Here is a 21128-nt window from a genome sequence, read left to right as displayed (position 1 = left end):
TTGTCTCAATTTAGTACTCTTGACGCAGATTCCTTCTTGCAGGCCACCCCAACCCCTCCCGGCATCCCTCACTCGAATGCTCCGCGGTGACGCAGGGCAATGGGGAAAAACTGTGACTGGAGGGGAAGAGCGCAGGGCACGGCAGTGATAAGCAGGAAGGACTTTTGATTGATGCACGACCTTAGACAACACGCCTGTCAATTACAATCATATATGTAACCGAGGGTGTTCCTCCGCGCGTCACTGTAAGAAATCAACATCCTTTTAGGGCGGATCACTTGGATACATTCCCAGGTAGGCTTCGTCATAAGTGGCTTCATTCAGTAAATGCTGACACTCACGCGACCATATCGAATAAAATCTGTGATGGGCGGACGCGTCTTTTTCCTGTCGTATTCTACACCGCAGACTTTCCATCATGAACTACCTTCGTCGACGACTCTCGGACAGCAATTTCATGTCCAACCTGCCCAACGGCTACATGGGCGACCTGCAGCGTGCCGAGCCCCCGCCTCAGCAGCAGCCGAGCCCCGCAGTGTCCCCGGGCCCGTCGGAGAGGCGCCAGCCAGTCGGCCAGCAACAGCCTGCGGGCGGAGGCTCCGGCTTCTTCTCATCCCTATCCAATGCTGTCAAGCAGACCACGGCCGCCGCCGCAGCCACCTTATCGGAGGCGGCCGACCGGGCGGGGGTCTCTAGCAGCGCTAAGATCCTCCTGGTGGTTGACGACCAGCAGACCGACTGGTAAGAGCAGTGGCGCATCTTGACTGCAATGTTTTGCCATAACGGGGACAGATAAAAGGTCATGATTCATCAGGCACTGAGTTATCAAGCGTCTAATGCACAGGTGTCCTGCATGTCAGCAGTGATTTTTTTCCCCCTCCCCAGATAGTACATGTAGTACATACATGTTCTGCATGCAGCACAGACACCAAAGATAAAGATAATTGACTTATTTTTACCAGGAAGTATTATAAACACATTTGTTACTGTCACTGTATTCTAGTTTTACATTTGATATCCAAAAATTGAAAATAGGCCAAACAGGATAGGCCACTGTAACTGATATAAGCATGATGATGCAGGTTTTGATGTCAATTCATCCATCAGAAACAAATCTTGCAAATGAACGCAAGATATTGGATGCGTGTCTGTCACTTATTGTATTTTTTATTTGAAAGGTTAACAGGACATTTTAATGCAACTGATACAAGTTTAATGCAACTTTTGTGCAAGAAAATGATTGATAATGAACAAATTTGGCAACAATATGCCTTACAATATTATTGGTAATACAAGTATTATATTATTATTATTATTATTATTATTATTATATTACAATATTATTAATTATTATTTCAGTGCTTAGATTTGATTGAACCTTGATATTTAGATTGAATTTTATCATGTTAAAGTGAGTTTAAGGAGTTAAAGTTTAATTTCATTCCCTGTTCCACACACAGGGTGAAAGTTTTCAGAGGAAGAAAGGTCCACGGTGGTGAATATGACATCAAGGTTGAACAGGTAGGTTTTTTCATCATGTATCATTACTGTTGTTGAGATTTACGTGTTCACCTTTCTCTTTCTCTGTTGTATATAGAGGCATTCAAAAGGTTGTCATTCCCCTTCTGCCTGTCTTGGCCATTTTGTTTGTCTTGTAATTTTGTCCATCATGAAATAGATTGTTTGTTGTGATTAAATCTTGTCACTGTCGTTTTTAGGCCGAATTTTCCGAAATCAACCTGGTGGCTGACTCGTCAGGTACCTACACAGTCAGCATTGACGCAATTAGGAACGGCCACAAGGTTACTAAGTAAGTGTCAGTTCATTCTAGATTGGTGTTTATGTTGATGGACACTATACGTATAGGCCACACACACAAGAACTGAAAATGGGAAGATACTTTATATTTTTAGGTGTTTTTTGGGGTCATTATGGACTTGGCTGTCTGTTGTAGCTCATCTTAGAGGTGTTTGATATGAATAAGGTCTGGCAAGCCAGTTGAGTTCGTCCACACCAAGGCAATCCAACGCCTTTGTTTGCAATGGCGCACATACATGTTGGGACGGAAAAAAAAGAGCTGCCTCAAACTATTATAGCAGTTTGCTCCCAAAGTCACCTGGGATAAACTCTTGCTCCACCTCTGACCCTCATTACGAAGGACGATATCGAAAACGGATGGATGTTTGAGTTTCGTATTGGAGCCTTGAAGAGAATTGTCTTTTGACCATATAGACTATTATAACACCATGCATCTGATATTTTTGTAACTTTTTGTCACTGTTATATTCCAGATCCTTCAAACCAGACTTTGTACTGATCAGACAGCATGCCTTCAGTATGGACAAGAATGGAGACCACCGCAACTTAGTTATTGGTCTACAGTATGCAGGATTGCCAAGTGTGAACTCTTTACACTCAGTCTATAATTTCTGTGACAAACCATGGGTGGTGGGTTCTTTGATATTCTCAAACCTTATTGTAATTGATGAGTCACATTGATATTGGGGGGTAAAATAAGCTTTATGAATTGTTTTTGCTTTTTCTAGTTTGCACAGATGTCGAGGCTACACAAACTGCTGGGTCCAGAGGAATTCCCACTAATTGACCAGGTTTATTATCCAAACCACAAGGAAATGGTAAATTATGACATCTGCTTGCTTCTTCCTCATTATACCCCCCCCCCCCCCCCCCCCTTCACTAGTACCAACAGGCATGGCCATCTCTGCAAAAGACCCCCATGTCATTATTCCATCATTTGTACATCCTGAGACCAATCACATGTTCTGTGTATTGAGTTTGGGATTCAATTCGGTTTCTGGATTCATTTGATATTTGATACTTATTTGATATGGAAATCACAATAACATTGGACAGAAACCAGATTCACTGTTTTTAGTGTTATAACACAAGTGCTAATTTTTAAATCATATGAATGTGATATCATTTCATACAATTAAAAATGTCCAGCAGAACTGCAAAAGGAGTGATTTCTATGTCATGAGAGTTTCAATTAATTTATGTTAACTCTTTTTTTAGATAACGTCTTCCCAGTTCCCTGCTGTGATAAAGATGGGCCATGCTCACTCAGGAATGGGAAAGGTGGAACGATATTTGTAGTTCTTCAATTAGAACACATGAGAACAGGCTAACCTTTTTATATTTCGATGTTTGCTACCATAGGTGAAAGTGGACAATCAATATGACTTTCAAGATATTGCAAGTGTTGTTGCTCTGACGAAGACATATGCTACATCTGAGCCATTTATTGATGCCAAGTACGATGTCCGCATTCAGAAGATTGGTGAAAATTACAAGGCCTACATGTGAGTGGAGCCATGAGTTAAGCAACAGTCTGTAGAAAAAGCACATGCTCACATGGTTTTATGATCATTAAAAGGAGAACATCCATTTCTGGCAATTGGAAAACCAACACGGGCTCATCAATGCTTGAGCAAGTTGCCATGTCAGACAAGTAAGATTTCACATTATATTAGTTGCACTTGACTTGTGCTCGTACTGTACAGTGCATCATTCAGGCCAAGATTTATGCTTGACCTGATATCGCAGGTACAGAATGTGGGTGGACACTTGTGCCAACATCTTTGGAGGTTTGGACATCTGTGCTGTGGAGGCTCTTCATGGTAAAGATGGAATGGACTACATAATAGAGGTACTTGAGAGCCAGAAAATCAGATCAAAATCGTGCTAGGTGTGTAATCCAAAAGGTGATCTATGAATGCATTATCATTTTTTTTTTTTTTTTACCAGGTAGATGACTGCTCAATGCCACTGATCGGTGATCAGCAGGACGAGGATCGTGCACAGATCGCAGAACTGGTGGTTTTGAAAATGAACCAAATGATTCTACCAGCTTCAAGCTCCTCCACAGGCCGCATCACAGCAACACAGGTGCACAAAACATCTAAGTGTAATAGCAGAAATCCATCCATCCGTCCGTCCATCCGTCCAGTATCCGAACCGCTTTGGGTACAATCCAACCAAAAATAACAATGTATATAAAGTACTGTATATTATGCAGGGTGCACATTGATGTATTGTACTGTATGTATATACTGAATATATTTAGATAATTGAAATTAGTATATTTTATATTCTAGAGGTGTAACATAAATTAACATTTTGGTTGATCTCTTGATCATTGGTTGGGTTTTTATTAGTAGTATTATTCATATTATTAATAGTAGTTATAAAATAAAAAGTCATTGAAACGTGGTTTGACTAACTGCATGCTGCAATCTCATGTCATATACACTTTTACCTGATATGCACAATCCACGGGGCCATGAGCCAAGTCTCGCTCCGCTGAAGCAGAATGTTATTTTAGAGTCAGTGGAAAATTTGAGCCCTGTATGATGATTGCTTCTGCCATGCAAAAATAGTAAGGGTAGCAGGAAACATTATACTTGAGGGTAAAAGTCACTTTTAATCGACTGAGCTTATGCTTGATGTTCATGCATTTTTTACTGCTTGCATTTTAGAAAGCAGTATCACCTCAACCTGTCTCCCAGCCTAAAGTTCCACAGTCTCAACACAGACCCTCACCTCAGGGTAAGAAAGTGTTAAATATTTGCTATCACACTGTAACAAGAAAACTATTGGACTTCTTATGGTAAATTATTACTTTTTTTGCCACAACAAAACTGGAAAACATGTATTTAGTTCAACAGATAATGGTTGCGTGCGGTAGCATTCTCACAGCACATACACATTGTGTGTTCATCGACGGCGGTTAAGAGTAATGAATTAAAACAGAAGCTGAATCTTAGTGTTATTTATTTATTTGAGGGTAAGGGGGTGTGGGTGACTTGCACACACACTACATACCGTGTGCTGCCATTTAAGCAAGGTCCACATAATGTGATTGTGGTTTCCAATCAGGTGGTCCTCAACAAGGTGCTACTGCACAAGCCCAGCAACCTGCAGTGAGCCCGGGTTCAGTTGATCCCAGTTCCCAGGCCAAGGCCAACCAAGGGCCTCCAGGTCAGGGAGCTCCTCAGCAAAGCCAGGGAGGCTCTCCCCAAACTCAGAAGCAACAATCTGCCACACAACAACAACAAAGACCTCCTCCAGGGGGTGCTGGTCAGAAACCTCAGCAACAAAGACCCAGCCAGCCCCCCAGACAGCAATCACAAGGGGGGCAGCAGAGAACCGCTGGCCAGCAGGGGCGCACTGGTGCGACCACCACCCAGCAGCCACGACCAGCCGGCCAGGGCCAGGGGGGTCCTGGGGGACGCCCACCACTACAACAAAAGCCCCAGCCCCCACAAAAACCCAGCCAGGACAACACAGCAGGGGGTGGTTCCCCACAACTGAAGTAAGTAAGTGTAGTCTGGACATCACATATTCTATACCAATCATTTTTTTCTCTCATTTTTATTGACGTAAACCCCTCAAATCTCACTCTTTGGCACTGATATGTGCATGAGATACATATATTTTCTGTTTATTATGATTCACTGGAATATGCATGATTTTTGTTTTTCAACAATTTCAAAATGTTACATATCAGTGATGATGACACAGCAAATGAACACTTGCTGGAGGTGATGCTCGGTTGTGCATTACAAAAATGGTGCTACAATAAAACTTAAAAGCAAGTTAAGACATTTCTGAAATATATATTATCCACAGTACAGTTTTGTCTTTTACCATTGTAGAGTGTGGCACAGTGGTAAAAAAATCTACCTCACAGTGTTGAGGTTAGCTGTTCAAAACTAGGTTCTGGCCTTTGTGTGTACTTTGCATCTACTCCATCAAGGTGGTGGAGAGAGACTGGCTCATGTTTCTGTGCTTGTGGATGCCAAAAGTGTTTGTTGCAGTGCAAGTCAGGCATTTTGAACTGTTAAGTACTAAAGTCACTCAAGAATGGGTACAACGTTTCTACTAGGAAAATCACCCAATCCAATTATATATGAAAAAATAAGCGGTAAAAACAATAAATAAATCGAGCTCTTTGATTGAGGCAGTAGATCAAATACAATGTGTCTACCGAGCATCACATAGCATCCAGTAACATTATTCATATCACTTTTAAGAATACCCTTGAGTGATACAGTGATAAGGACTGCACTTTTTTGAAAGCTCATCCTCTCTTACTCCTCTTTACCCACCATGGTCCAGTCTTTTCATACCATGGGTTTGCTGCATGACATTAATAGGCTCTCCCTCTCCTCTATTGCCATCTGCTCTCTTTATAGCAAATCCCAGTCTCTTACCAATACCTTCAACATTCCAGAAACCCCAGCGCCACGAGCCAGCCTTAGCCAGGAGGAGGTTAAGGCTGAAACCATACGCAATCTACGCAAATCTTTTGCCAGTCTCTTCTCAGACTGAAGCGTCATCGGGATCATTATCATCATTATCCCCCACTCTCACTCGAAGAAAAAGGGCCTGGCATAGAGAACGACTGATTCCTTCTGCTCCCTTTTGGCAAGATGTGGTCCCCATTCCTAAAAAAAAAATCATGACATTGAAATGTACATACTCCCTGAAGAGCGCCTATTCACAATTGAAAGAAAGAAAGAACACAAACACTTTTATGTAGGCACTTACGTAAGTCTGACACATTCCTGACTAGCCACAATCTTAAATCATTACACGTACAATACACAAAAGCTTGTACATGCATGAGCACACACAAACAAGAATGGCAGCAAAATACTATACTTCCACTTGTTTATTGGCACTGCACCTCTTAAGCTCAAGCAATTTTATTTTGGTGTACTGACCAACAAAATCTATTCCTCTCATAGCTGCACACATCTGTAGGGTATAGAATGTGTTTGATTGTCGGCCCGTGATGTTTTAGCTGCATGTCAACAGGGGACAATGGTTGCGTTTTCCAATAATACAAATTGGTGCTTGTAAATGTATTCTTATGTATTTCAGCGAGTTTAAATAAGCCTGTCGATCTTGCGTGTTGCCCCTGCTTTCCTCCATTTTTTTTTCTACTCGCACAAAAAAAACAAAAGCTAAAAAAAACATCCGATGAAATTGAGCTGTCTTATTGATGTCCACTTATTGATTTTGGGAGTCTTCCATTCTGTTTAATATGGTTGTTTACCAATAATGAGGGGAAAAGCATGCATTCAAATGAGGTAGGAGTGTTTTTCTTATTTACAATGCATTTGCACACAACTGAACACAGAATTATACTTGAAATATAGTCAATATTTTCAGGTTTTATTCAACTACTGTACCAATTGACAAAGCAACAACACGGCTTTGGCTCGGAAAAAGAGAACGATGCACTGGACCGCTGCACAGAAAGATGCAGTTAGCAAAATATTCACATACTTGCCACACAGCTACTCAATTTAAAGCAATGTAAGGTATGACTAATAAATTAAAATGATGCACCTGATTGCCTGGGTGTTAGCAGAGGGCTTTCCCCCCAAAAGATACTAAGCCAAGGACTGTCACGTATGGCCCATCTGCAAAATAAAGACATACTTTGCTAATACTTGTATGTGCAGATTTGTAGTCGATAAAGCACGTGTGGTGATGTACTGTGGTTGTTTCTCCTCTGCACCGACAACCATATCTTTGGGCAGAAGTGCATTTCTACATCCTGACTGTAGGAAAACAAATTAACTCTTCACTAATCATTTTCTAGGCACTAAAATGTCTTCCAGAGGGAATTATTCCCACTTGAATGTGCATCTATTATGGCAATATCTTGCTTTCGAGAGAAGACCCAAAGTGAAAATGAGTCCTGGTTGCCCAGTAGTTTCCTCATGCTGTCCTTGTGTGTTGTAGCTACAGTGACCCCTTGTGCTCTGTGGTGCATAAATGTGTGAATGTTCCGTAACTGTGTTGCACAGAATTCTGACTGATGCAGATTGTCGCCTTTATTATTCTCCTGCTATCTGTGCTTGTTAGTGTTTTGTGTCTTTCGGAACCTCATTTTAATAGATACTAATTGAATGATGTTATTGTGCAGTTGTGTCTGAATGATTTTAAAAGTATTTGTTTTCTTTCATGAGGCAATATGGTGCTTGTGAGTTAATGCATTAATGCTTCAGAAATTTGGAGTGACTCTAGTGTGCATGAGAATTTTTGTATTTTTATTTAGTTATTCTTTTGAGGACAATCTGTCGTGTCACTTAAGGTGGCAGGTAATTGTAACTGTTTGTCACATGTTATATATCGTTAGATATTGTTTTACTATTTGATGTGGTAAACCTTGCCACTGACCTCTGACACAGCAGTCGTTATTTTTTGTTTTGAGCAGATTTCGTTCATGATGGCCTTTTTGACTGTGAATGTAAAGTCTTGCTTTGTTTATGCATTGTTAATTCATTGTGGAAAGATAAAATTATTGTCGTGTTGAGTGGGAAATTGAAATGATTGTTGATCGCCTGTCACATATAAAAAAATCATAGGTGTAAATGCAAATAAATCAACGTTGAAGTGCTGGCTTAATGAAAATATATAATGTAAATCATGGTGGATTAAATAAGTATATGTAAATTGATGTTATATGCAATGTTTGTATTATATGATGTGCAAATGAATGTTATTGAAGTATGCACATGCCCAATAAAGTCAATAACTAACTGAACAGAGTTGACTCTAATATACAGAATACAATTTTAATTATCATTATTATTGTTATATTATTAATTATTATTTTTATTTTAATTATCATTATTATTATTAATGTTATCATTATTGTTGCTGTTCTTGTTATGTCATTGTACTTGTAGGAATCTGACCACAAGGTGGCATAAGCCTACATTTGTAGCTTCTTAATTGCCTGCAACTGATAAAAACAAGTTACTAGTATATACATAATTTATGGGACTAAGAGCATCTGAACAGTTTTAATATTTATTGCTTTACATTTGCATGAACTGTTCCATAGTATCCACACGCTTTGAAAACTGTGCCAAACACAGCGATGCATTGTTGTAAAAGATGTAGGAATGTAACTGCTTTCATTATAAATTTGTGAATCCGCTCATTGTATGTGGGCCCACTGGAGATAAACGAGGCTCTTGTGAGAAAGCACTGCTTGCTTTATTATTAAAACAGCACATTTATCACTATTCCTTACAATACTGTAATGTATGACAGAAACTTTATTGGTTCTACTGATAACTACATGGGGAGCGTACTTTGTAAATGGTTAGCACATCCACCACAGTTCTGAGGTCAACGATTTGAATCTTAGCTACGGCCTTTCAGTGTAGCTTTTTCAATGCATGTTCTCCCCCTGCATGTGTGGGTTTTAAGTACTTGTAAAAATATGCATCCTGACTCCTCGGATAATAGTACTATAAATTGTGAATGATTGTTTGTCTCGAATTGCTCTCCATTTTGCTGGCAACAAGTCGAGTGTGTGCTCCGCCTCTTGCCTGGAGAATAGTGATGGTAAAGTGCTATAGAGAATGGATGCTTATGCGAGTTCACTCATTTTATGTTTCATTAAGCTATACAGCTCAGCACTTGAAAGTCCCATCCAACCCTTTTAACTCAGAACATAGATCGTAAGACGGCCCTTCTTGTATAACATCACCAGAGGAGTGAAAGCGGTTTTACGTATTATATGCAAAAGAACATCGACTTTATGCAGTATTTTCATAGAATGTGAGATTAATGGCCTTGTACCTTGAAACAGATATGGAGTCTCACTCATAGTGTCTCCTCCCAGATCCACTATTGGTTGACTAAATGATGGCTGTTTTATGTAGTGTGAAATAGTTTTTAATTCTTCACCAACAAATCGATGTATCTATTGCAACAAAAGTTTTCTTTGCAGACTTAAGTGCCAGGAGAGCAAAATCCAAATTACAGGGAAGGTACTGTATATGACGCCTCTCTAAAAGGTCAGTTTGTTTTTACAGCGCTATATGCTTGCTTGCATTTCTTATCTAAGCTGCCCAGGAGTCCATTTAATTATTTCATTGTAAATTAAATTTGCTTTGAAGGGGTGATGCCCAGATGACTAGAAAAGACACTGCGCCTTTACTGATGAACACATCTGCTCTACAAAATGTAACAGAAATAAATTAGATGTTGTCTCATACACAAATGTTTTAGCTGTTCACTTTCAGACTTGACAATATCACAGGTTTCAAGTAAAATACTGAAGGGAAGTGCTTAATTGCAAACAGAAAAACAAGAAAAGATAGTGCGTTCGGGCCTCACAACTTCTTCAAGAGCTAGGTTATTTCGAGAGCTGACCCATTTAAACAGCCGTGTGACGCTGAGAACACACGTGCATCTGGATGACTGCAGCTGCCAACCACAATGAGTAATTACATGCTGTCCGTTTAAGGTGCAATTAAATCGGCAAATTGAAGAAAGTGTCAAAACTGATCTGCACGATTAATTTGATGGGGTGGTTGAGCAACATAAACGACTCGAGTTGATTGCATGTTTCATTGTGTTTTGCTTCATTATTTATAATTTATTATTTTTAATCAGACAGAGAGAGCTGATCAATGAAATGATTCTTAACCCCTTTATAAGAAATGTAATCTCATTCAAAGTCAAAGTCTGCTTTATTGTCAATTTCTTCACATGCCAAGACACACAAAGAGATTGAAATTACGTTCCCAATATCCCACGGTAACTTAAGTAGTTCCTGTTTAGTTTTTTTTCTCCCTACCAACAAAATGATGATGATAATGACTTAGACATTGCAGGCAGTATGCTTTACTATTTGAGAGTGTATGTAGTCAGTGCATTATTCACTATTCTTCTTTCCCTCAGGCCTCAGTTTGAATGGTAAAAATGACTTGTACCAGTCGCAACACAAAACCTAAAGCCTTGGCCCGTGAGGAGTAGGCTCTTGCATTGTACTGTTCTTGAACTGAGGGGAAACACCATACATATTAAGAAGGGGGTCACTGTTTCCTTCTCACTGAGGCACAAAAGCATAATTGTCTTCCATTTGAGAAAATGGGACTTGAATGTGTATTGTAAAAAGGCAAATAGTGAAATCAGTGTTTAAAGAACGAATGAAACTGCGACTAAGACCATTTTTCTGTAGGTGTGATGTGACAGTGTATTACATAAGAATTTTACAGAGACATAGCAACAGCAAATAATTTAAAAAAAACAGAAGCACTTTACAAATGTATTATAAACTTGCACACATGACAGAGTCATTCGTTAGCCAAAATGGCAAATGAAGAAGGATGAGAGAGAAGTGTATGGTAAAGATTTAATTAAGCCTCACCATGGGATGTCGCGGAGTGACTCCAGAGAGCAGGACAGAGGAGTTTGTGTTTGCTCAGTGCAGCTGGGAATAATATCCACTCTATTCTAAACGATGACCCACATGAGTGTGGGTAGTTGTCAAGGCATCTTCCGTATTCCAAGCCTCCCGGAAGGTGTCTCCTTATGGTAAACCTTATGTTAACCGAAATGTTAGGTGGACATACTATAGAAGAGGATAGATAGATATACACGTGCCGTAAAATGCATAATTTGAGACTGATTCCCACTTCAAATACACCTGCACTGTCGTGTATTTACACATTGCTATGATTTTAAGCAATGAGATGGATTTTTATAGTCTGAATGATTCCCATCAGCACATTACTTCATTCCCTTTGAAATCTAGTCACCCTCTTTTGCTCCTACTCAGTGTGTGTTACCATGGTTACCACTCCCGAATGATTTGGCTTATACACAGATTTGTTGTGTTGTGAGTGTTACTTGGAGTAGATGAGAATGTTCTTTTTTTCAAAACAGTCACAGTTGCTTTGCCAGATATGACGAGCCAGATTTAATTTAGAAGTAATACTGTTTGTATGTGTGAGAGTGTGTGTGTGTGTGTGTGTGTGTGTGTGTGCGTGTGTTTGTGTGTGTGTGTGTGTGCATGCGTGTGCATGTGTGTGTCTGGGGGAAATAATATTATTCCATTGTAGGATGGATGGATGGATGATGGATGGATGGATGGATGGATGGATGGATGGATGGATGGATGGATGGATGGATGGATGGATGGATGGATGGATGGATGGATGGATGGATGGATGGATGGATGGATGGATGGATGGATGGATGGATGGATGGATGGATGGATATATGGAAACTAGATATAAGCTATACAATAATATTTTAATCAAATCAGATTCAACACTACAAAAAATGCTCCTCCAGTATCTGTAAATCTGCTTTATACTTTGCTGAAAGCATAAAATGAAGTCTGAGGCGAGAGAAGTGGACAGAGGATTATGTTGTTGAAGAATTAAATGCTTCAAGTGGACTTTAGTTAAGAAATCCTTAAGACCGATAGAGCCAACATTTTCCTAAAACCTTTCCGTGTGGCTCTTACTCTAATTCTACCACTGACATCAGATAGACATCATTATCTTATCTCATCTACTGTAATTACACCTAAGTCAAGAATTCTGTGTGTGCGATAGTAATATTAATTTTATATTGAGATGTGATTCCAACGCTTCGGTTTATCTTTGAAACTAGACTCGTTACATTTACACAGCACTTGTACATATTATTTCACTACAAATTACACCTATAATATTAATTATTACTATTATAATAATGTTATGTAATGTTAAATAAATACATATCTCTCTGTCATAATAAATATATTTGGAAAGGTCCAATTTTTGGAAAAGGTGAAGAAAATGTTCCTCCTGGAAGGCCATTGACATCATTACTATTTTCTGCGCTTGTCTTTAAACACAGTCCAGCTAAGATTGGTTGCCATTAACAATTACAGAAATATGGCTTTTTTTCCTCAGACATGTATTGTCTTGAGAAAATGTGAGGTTAAATTTAGTTTCACTCTGTCTTGGCTTCTTAGGTTAGGGGTGTATGCTTGAATGCAATTGGAGCAGTGGAAGCAGAGTGAAGCAGTGTTTCTTTAATGCTCATACTTTGATGGATTGAATGGTTATTACGTCTTGAATAGAGGCACTTCTAATCAAGAGAGAGCTATTGATTTCCTATCCACAAAGTCTTCAAGGTGCCTGGGACACCTGCTAGCAGCCAGCTGACAGACACTTATGCCTGCAAACCAACAGCTGACATGAACTGATGCCAGTGCACAGTGCTGCATGAGGGTGAGTCACACATACGCACATATAATCCACTCTGTGGGGTTCTGAACGGCAACCAATGTGATTTCCACGGTACAGTCATATACATGTGATTCATGCGGGTTTGCAGTATTGTTTTGTAACAAAGATGCATGAGTTAATTTGTGCTCTCCATCAAAGATATGCAAGCAATTAAACATCATATCCTGCCACAAAATCAGTTCCAGGCTGATCAGCATGGCTCGTCTGTTGTTGTGATTTGTATCCATCGTGGGAGCGCTTCACTAAGCACATTTCCTGCAGCAGTCGTACGCCGTGGGCGGGATGGGGCTCGCAGCCAACTGTCCCCACCATCGATTATAATGATGCAGATGCGATGGTAAGGTGAGAATGACGCCACAAAGGGTTAAAAGAAGCCCCAACGAAAAAAAGATGAGTAATAAATCTTATAGATGAATGAGAATTCATACCAATAATTGCACCATGGTTTGTTTGCTATTTGTGTGACTGCAAATTTAATGATAATAAATATGGCCTCAGTGTTTCTTTATTCCGATCAAGAATCTATGCCTCAATGATTTTTGTTTTCTTTTTTTGAAGATTTAAAAACACATTTTGAGGTTGTTTTTTTTTTTTTTTCCAACCCTCGCCTTAGTATATGCGAGGGCAAAGTAGCACACGCGGTAATTGTAAAGTGGAACGAAAAAGATAGATGGTTTTCAAAATCTTAAGAGAATGTAAATTTAAAAAAATGTGACATGCATTTGCAGCCCCTTTTATTCTGATATCTCGAGATAAAAAACAACCAACTGCCTAGAGTTTGGTTGAATTATAAACAAAATATCCTAAGCTTTGGACAGCTCAAGGAGCGACCTTTTAACCTTTTCAGGGCACTGTATGTCTTTTTTAACATCATTTCGTCAACCACAGAGGTTGAAAAAATAAAAGCGCCTATTTTGACAAAGCCAGATACGTATGTAGAGGATTAGCGCCTACTCTTGATTTGTTCAGTTCAGTTCATGAACCGTGAACGATGAAACTGACGGATCACTTGGCGGATGGACTTCTCCATCTTTATTCACGCGCACGCAACGTGCGCACACACGCGCACACACAAGCGACGTAACCACGCCTCTCGACGCAGACTCAGTTACGTACCCCTCCTCTTCTTCCATCACGCACAAACACACCCCCGCACGCTCTGTTCCACATTAAACACGACAAGGGGGAGCGTTTTGAGGTGAAGCTGAGATGTAACGCATCCGAGACAGGAGATCGACGCATGGAGGCGCCCCAGCAGGTGCGGCGAGCTGCAGTACACATTCGCCTCCTCCTCTTACTCCATCGCCGCCCATTTCATCTGATCAATTGCACGGTAAACCGGTAAGACTCGACCTTCACTCGCCAAGTCTTATTTTTGCGAAGTTAGCCCAAAGTCAAGCCGTTGTCCCGGTTCGAACCCGATGATTTTGTTTTTCCCTCTTTCCTGCGCAAATGATGTCATTGGGACCACATCGGACGCATCGGGCCCATGGTGCCGCAGCACCAAAATTTAACACTACTCTCAAATGAGACGATTAAACACCGAGCCAGGGTTTGCAAGCTTTAAGGAATGGCTAACCTCATTCCGAATGTAGTAACGCGGGTTGTGCATTTGGTTGCTCAAATAGCCATTAAATTATTCAAATGTACGTCCAAATACATACAACATCATTAAGGCCTACTTTATGATTTAAAAAACACGATTGTGTTGCAAGTTTAAATTTGCTGATTCAGTGTCCATTTTGTCAGAGATTTTGGCCCTTGTGTGGTGAATGGTGCTGTGTGCAGTAACTATGGAGACAGGATGTGGCATGCGATTTTAAAACTTGAGGGGTGAGAAAGAAGAAAGAACGAAAAGAAGAGGTTGCACATCTATTGAGGAGCTGCATTTGACCGTGAATAAAAAATAACTTTGCAAAACCAAAGTACACGCATATAAGTCATTTAACTACTTTGGAGAAAACCCTAAATATTAATGGCAGACCTGGAGACTGATTCTGCACGGGCTTGTGGAAGTTTGCCAAGGGTGGTGCTTTTTTCCTGTTAATTATTTTAGATGCACATAATTAAAGCTAGTATTATCATATGATTATGTGTCAGGAATGCAGTCATCTTATCACAGTGGATTCATTGTAGTTGTATTGCATAAGTAAAACAGCTTGATTCAACTGCCCACTCCTATTTAATACACTTAGATTAGTACGGGACAACTAGCTCGAAGTACAATGACAATACAATGTAATTATTATGGAAACAAAGTCTGATATTTTCACGTCTGGTATTTAAAATTAGAGGTCTTAATATAATGATAATATAAAATTATAATGATTTATATTTCTCCAACAAGTCATATATAATAATAATAATGAGCATTTTCATAAAACAGGCCTACGAAAAGAAATTTGCAGCATTATGGGCTCGGCTTCTGAGATTCTTTGAGTGTGAGCAGACGTGATATCTAGGTGTGTTGGCGAGACATGGCAGGGACATGGCTGGTTAGTTCTCTCTCATGACAGTGAACAGATGGCAGCTCAGGGTTAGCTCATGGGTGAGGGCCAACAAAAGACCTTATCTATGCATTACAAATGGAAAAAAAAATGGTTTGTGTTCAAACACCTAAGAAATGGGCCTAGTAAAATATTTAGTTCTTCATCTTGAGTTTGATTGTCTTTTTCATTGGACTTGTCATTTGTTTGAACAACTTGATTTTATAGTAGTGCTACTAATGTTTTTTTTCAATACATCAATATAGTCATTTTTTGTCAACATTTTCTTCCTGGGGGAGTTCTACTGAAACGAAATGACATTTTTGATGAGGATGTTATTTTGAGTATTTTTTTCAGTCCACATAATTAAAATGGAATACTGGTGAAAATTCCTTCATCTACTTTTTTTACAATTGCAAATCTGTAAACCTGTTTGTGAACGTTCCATAATGCGGCATGAAGGAAGAACCCATTAAAGTTTGTATCCGAGTAAAATTTTCATACATACTACTTCTAAGACTTGGACTTTTTTGTGTCTTTGAATTTTTTCAACCCCAAAAATAGTAATGGCAGCACCAGTCTGATCATCATCTTTCATGAACCAGGACATAGTCAGCTAAGTAACAAACATGACAATCCACAGCTTTATTTTCAGAAACAGGTCTGTGCTGTGACGCACTAGTAGTGGGTGCCAGGCATAAGCCATTCACGCAGTAATGTATATTTACTACAAGTTCGTAGTTTATAGTTTTGAGGTCATAGATTATTTAACTCAACATATCTTTTCCTTCCTTTAGGTTTTGTTGAAATGTCACACTGAATGGAGGGCATTGAAGTTCCATTAAGATGACCCGGACACATCCTCCTGATATCCTGACATCAACTCTTTACCAGGACATTCCTTTATATCCAACCACCGAACACATCAGTTCTGCTCACTCTTCATTGCAGTGTGACTTGAAGATGATTGATAAAGCAGAAATCATCAACAAAAGACACTGCCGCAGCTTTGATTTTCTTGAATCACTGGATGACCCACAGTCTGCGTCTTCCCCAATGGAGTATCCTTTTAAGCGTCCAGAACAGCAGACATTACACAAAGATCTAACATGGAATGGACTGGATCAACCAGGATATCTTCGCTTCTCATCTCCAGATTTGTTTAACTCCAGGCAAATCCAACAACAGACCAGTCAAGACAAAACCAGCCACCTCACATGGTCGGATTCTGTAAATAGAAAAAGATCTCGAAGTGCTCCCAGAATCAAATCAACTCTTACTCCTGTACCCATCTCTGTGTCTCCTCTGGAGACCAACCAAGCCAAGGACGCTCCGGACACTTTGAGGTCCTCTGAAACACAAAGAGAAGCACACTCCTCCAACAAAGCATTTTTGAACGAGGTCCACCCTATTAAACTGCAACCTAATTCTCCCCTGTATGTCTCTGATTGTTTTAATGAGGGTAAATCAGAAACAACAACCCCAACGCCTCATGTCAGGTGCCGTGTGGACATTAAACCAGATGCTGCTGTGCTCCAACACACATCTAGACAGGTCCCCAATCTACGGCCTGAACGACTCGCTTGGCAAAGATTCTCACAGGCTAGTAGCAGTCGAGGTTTGTATGTACCACGGCAGATTTCCTCACCAACACCAACTCCAAGTGAATGCTACAATGGAGATTTCCGACCAGGATATCACTACACTACAAGCATGTCTCCCGTTTCTTACCAGCATCAAGACATGTACCGAATGCCATCACAAACAGCAATGTATCTAAATCAGGAACAAAGAGCTTACTCAAACCCAAACATCCCAACAAAGTTTTTCTACACAGAGGACCCAGTTCGCTATCCGGTTCATCCCTATACAAGGGCATACTTTCAGGATGATAGATCCAGTTTAGCCAGCCGTGGAAGTACTATGACGAGTCAGTATGATCCAAGGAATCGATGGGTGCACACGCTTCCCCTCAGGTCATATTTCGCAGATACAAACCAAGAGCCATCACACTCTGTATATAGTACACCCTACCCTATGAGTGAGGCAGGGTCCTGCTTTTCTCAAACCCCATCAAGCACTTACTTTGGGGATGACCCCCGTTTCAATTCATACCACCAAAGTTGCTCGAATTTATATTATAACAAGCCGTTTAATTCTCCTGAGGATCGCTACTTTCCATCAAGGCAATACCACACAGAAGGCAGAAGGCGCCCGCGAATGTCACAGGCTTTTTCAGATGATTGGTATCGCTCAAGTATATCTGGTTATTCCAACCAGTCTTCTCAGCTCACTCCACCAAGAGTCAGGGTTGACACTGGTGTGCCCCCTTGGTATTCTACCTACGGCACAGAGACAAGTAGACTTAGGACAGAGGCTAAAAACCAGTCCAAGTCTTGGGACAATATTCTTTACCCTCGCCATGACAAAGACCAATCGGTGCTTCGTGGAAGAAGCTATGAGAACCTATTTTATCAAGGAAGGCACGGGGCATCTCCCAATGTCTCATCTCAACCCGTTATCCTGAACCTTTCAAGTTCTCCAAAGCGCTATGCTGCCCTGTCTCTCTCTGAGACGTCTTTAGAGCGAGGTCCAAGCAATCCGTGGAAGACTAGCAAGAGTGGCCACTGGTTTGTGACTCCTGAGATCACCATAACTGACAACGACATATGTGCAGGCAACCGTGAGCCGCGTGGTGTGCACGCTGTCAACTGGAATACGCTGGACAGTGAAAAGAAATTTGCGCCGAGAGTCATTGATGTGAAGAAGTCATTCAGCACAGCAGAAATGACCAAAGAAAAGAAACGTAACAATGTCTCCCTTCAGCAGAGTCTGGAGCAACTTGATGAGTTGTTAGCTGACCTAGTGGTTGATTACAAGCCACCAACCAGCAGGAAGCCGAGTGGGGACTTTCTGGATCAGCTTAAACAACTGATTACTGAAGATGATGAAAAGGTCAGGGGATCTTCTGAGATTGAAAATCTTGAATGTCTGAACACGCAGCTCCCGTCTTCTAAATCCAGCCCCGACACTATCAAAGACCCCGATAGTGGGTGTGATGCTTTACAAAGAAGTGCAGAAGAGTGCTCTCCAGACCACAGCGTGGAGGAAGAAGAAACCATGGTGTGTGCTAACAAGAAGTGCAAACGTTCTGAAAATATGTTCAATGCATGCTTGTACTTCAAATCATGTCATAGCTGCTACACCTTTTATTGCTCCCGAAACTGTCGCAGGGATGACTGGGAGTCCCACAAGGAGACCTGTGTGTACGGCCGTTTGAGCAGCGTGTGTCGGCACACCATCAAGTTCTGCAGAGAAAAGTCCGAGATTCACAAAGCCTTCTCTCGCATTGCTAAAGCTGGTTACCTCTCCAGAGGCAGAGGTGTCCTCTTTTTGGGTTTCGCCAATCCAGAGACGGCTGATAACTTTCTCCAAGTTGGGCTTGAGGGCCTCGTCATGTCTCCCACCTATCTGTCTCTCAGAGAGCTGGATGGCTTTAAGGACAACTTGGGTGAATACTGTAAAGAACTGCAGATGGCGGGTAACGAGTATGACCCCAGTGAATGTTTCCTCTTGAATGTATCTGTAGCTGTTGGTGAACTAGTGCCTAACAGACCCTCGCCAAGGGTCCAAACACCAACGGTTCGAAAATATGCAAAGGTTTCCTTGGCTTCTTCAAGTCCAGAAAAAAAGCTACTGAAGAAGGATAGTGACATGGAAACTCTCATCCTTACTCCGCCTCCGGGAACGCCAGCCATTGACCAGGAGGGGGAGGAGGGAAGGAAAGCCAGGGAGGTGTGCTTTGTCAACATTCAGCGCGAGCTCAGGATCAGAGGTGTCTTCCTTCGACATGAGTACCCCAAAATCTATAATCAGCTATGTGAGTTTGTTGAGAGTAACAAAAGGTTCACCCCGACAACCATTTACCCATTAGATAAGAGAACAGGGAAACAGTTTATGTGTATGATTATGGCGGCATCAGAGCCCAGAACATTAGACTGGGTGGACACCCCCCATCTCTTGGATGATATTATTTAGGACAGCACAGGAAAGGAATGATAATGATGTCAGTTACACAAAATGTAAACACTGTAAATACATTTCAATAGAAAATTTGAAGATTGCATATGGCCAATTTCCCTCCTGTTCCACTGACCTTTAGCACACTGACACTGACCTATGCTAAACACATGCACACAAATATTCAACTCTTGCTTTGATTCTCTTGCTCTCAAAGAACTTTATAGACTGCATGCAAACTGGACACACAGCAGTCCATGTGTTGGAAAGTGTATGAATTATTCAGTTTCTCTTTAATGCGATCGACACAATGTACAAAGCACACAAAATTTCTAGTATCCCATTTGCACATCGTTTTTCTTCCACATATTAGACACAAATGTTCCTCAAAATTGCCCCCCACAACAAATATATCTAGAATTCCTGTTATACCCTGTAACAGTAATATTACAACAGGTGACTTGTAGGTGAGAGTATATTCATTTAGTAAACTGTATTTGTGTGGATATTTTTATAAGAGTCTTTTAGTTATTGTTTGATAGAAAATGAAGTACAATCAAGACAGCATTTTACTTTTTCACTTGTGTATTTTAGATGAAACGTGCTTGGGTAAACTGCTTGGTTTGAAAGTGGCCTTCATTTGAAAATATGTATTTTAAATAAAGCAAACTATAATTTTTAAATCTTTCTTCTGGCTTAGGAGGTGGTCTTAACAACTGCTTTAAATCACACATTTATTTTGCTTAAAGCATGTTATTTTGAACTCAGATATGTAAGAGACACAATTTAAAATTCAATTTTAAACTATATTTACGCTATTATAATTGCTCTAAATTAAGAGAAAGTTACCTTATTGACTATTGAATAATAGAAGCTACGAGTGCATTATGTTTTTAGACAATATGCAATACAATAGCGAAAAAAAACAACACAGTTAAAATGATTATCATTACTGATATGAAATAGTTCTTTTCAAACATGTTTTGTGAAGACTCATTTTCTTTAAATGGTAAATGATAAGAATGTGCCGAAAAATCTGCAACGCTGAACCTAGATATATGCCTGCTTCTGTTGTTATTGCTGACTAAACTAAGATTGCTCTTTTACTGGATCTTATCTTTGTGCAAGATTAAAAAAATATATTTTGTGATGTTTATAACCTATATATAGATATATAATAAATGGAATCGAACAAATGAATTATTTTACTTGTATTTATTTCACATAAACATGTTTTAGTTTATTGATCTATGTAAATCCGTTTTGGTTTTTTTCTATTTTTTCTGTTACTTTCTTTCTGTTTCTTCCATCAAAGTGAAAAAACACTTGTAGGAGAAAATCAGTAAATTCTTTTTTTTTAAATGATTTTTTTTTTTCAAATGAAGTATTGCATGATGCTCAGTTACAGATTTTTTTTTAAATATTTTGACTCAGAAATTCTCAGCATTTCAAATGACTTGGCCAATCTAAACTCTTGACTGTTATCTGATTTGCCTTACTGATGTCCACGGTTTGCGTTGTTTTCCTTAGACTGCCA

At 40.0% G+C, this 21128-nt stretch overlaps 3 protein-coding genes across 6 annotated transcripts in view; 2 read left to right on the top strand and 1 right to left on the bottom strand.

Moving 5' to 3' along the window:
• The window catches only part of sf3a1 (splicing factor 3a, subunit 1), a 125264-nt gene that overhangs the window by 75529 nt on the left and 28607 nt on the right, over positions 1–21128 (bottom strand). The window lies entirely within an intron of this gene.
• syn1 (synapsin I) lies at positions 47–8584 on the top strand. 4 transcript variants are annotated; one of them, XM_049764049.2, is made up of 14 exons: positions 47–294; positions 409–741; positions 1461–1521; positions 1719–1810; positions 2292–2448; positions 2547–2636; positions 3037–3099; positions 3181–3323; positions 3398–3472; positions 3568–3670; positions 3769–3909; positions 4500–4569; positions 4900–5335; positions 6219–8584. In XM_049764049.2, exons 2-14 carry the CDS (start codon positions 419–421, stop codon positions 6352–6354), a joined length of 1890 nt encoding a protein of 629 aa, XP_049620006.1. In that variant the 5' UTR covers positions 47–294; positions 409–418; the 3' UTR covers positions 6355–8584. The 4 variants fall into 4 exon arrangements, with proteins under 4 accessions (XP_049620006.1, XP_049620008.1, XP_049620010.1 ...); XM_049764051.2 differs by having other exon boundaries at positions 4900–5339; positions 6257–8584; XM_049764053.2 differs by having other exon boundaries at positions 4900–5339.
• On the top strand, positions 14207–20791 carry unm_hu7912 (un-named hu7912). The gene is made up of 2 exons (XM_049764039.1): positions 14207–14426; positions 16369–20791. Exon 2 carries the CDS (start codon positions 16418–16420, stop codon positions 19607–19609), a length of 3192 nt encoding a protein of 1063 aa, XP_049619996.1. The 5' UTR covers positions 14207–14426; positions 16369–16417; the 3' UTR covers positions 19610–20791.

The sequence above is a fragment of the Syngnathus scovelli genome, chromosome 3 (assembly GCF_024217435.2).
Source record: "Syngnathus scovelli strain Florida chromosome 3, RoL_Ssco_1.2, whole genome shotgun sequence".
Taxonomy (NCBI): domain Eukaryota; kingdom Metazoa; phylum Chordata; class Actinopteri; order Syngnathiformes; family Syngnathidae; genus Syngnathus; species Syngnathus scovelli.
This window is presented reverse-complemented; position numbering and strand designations above follow the sequence as displayed.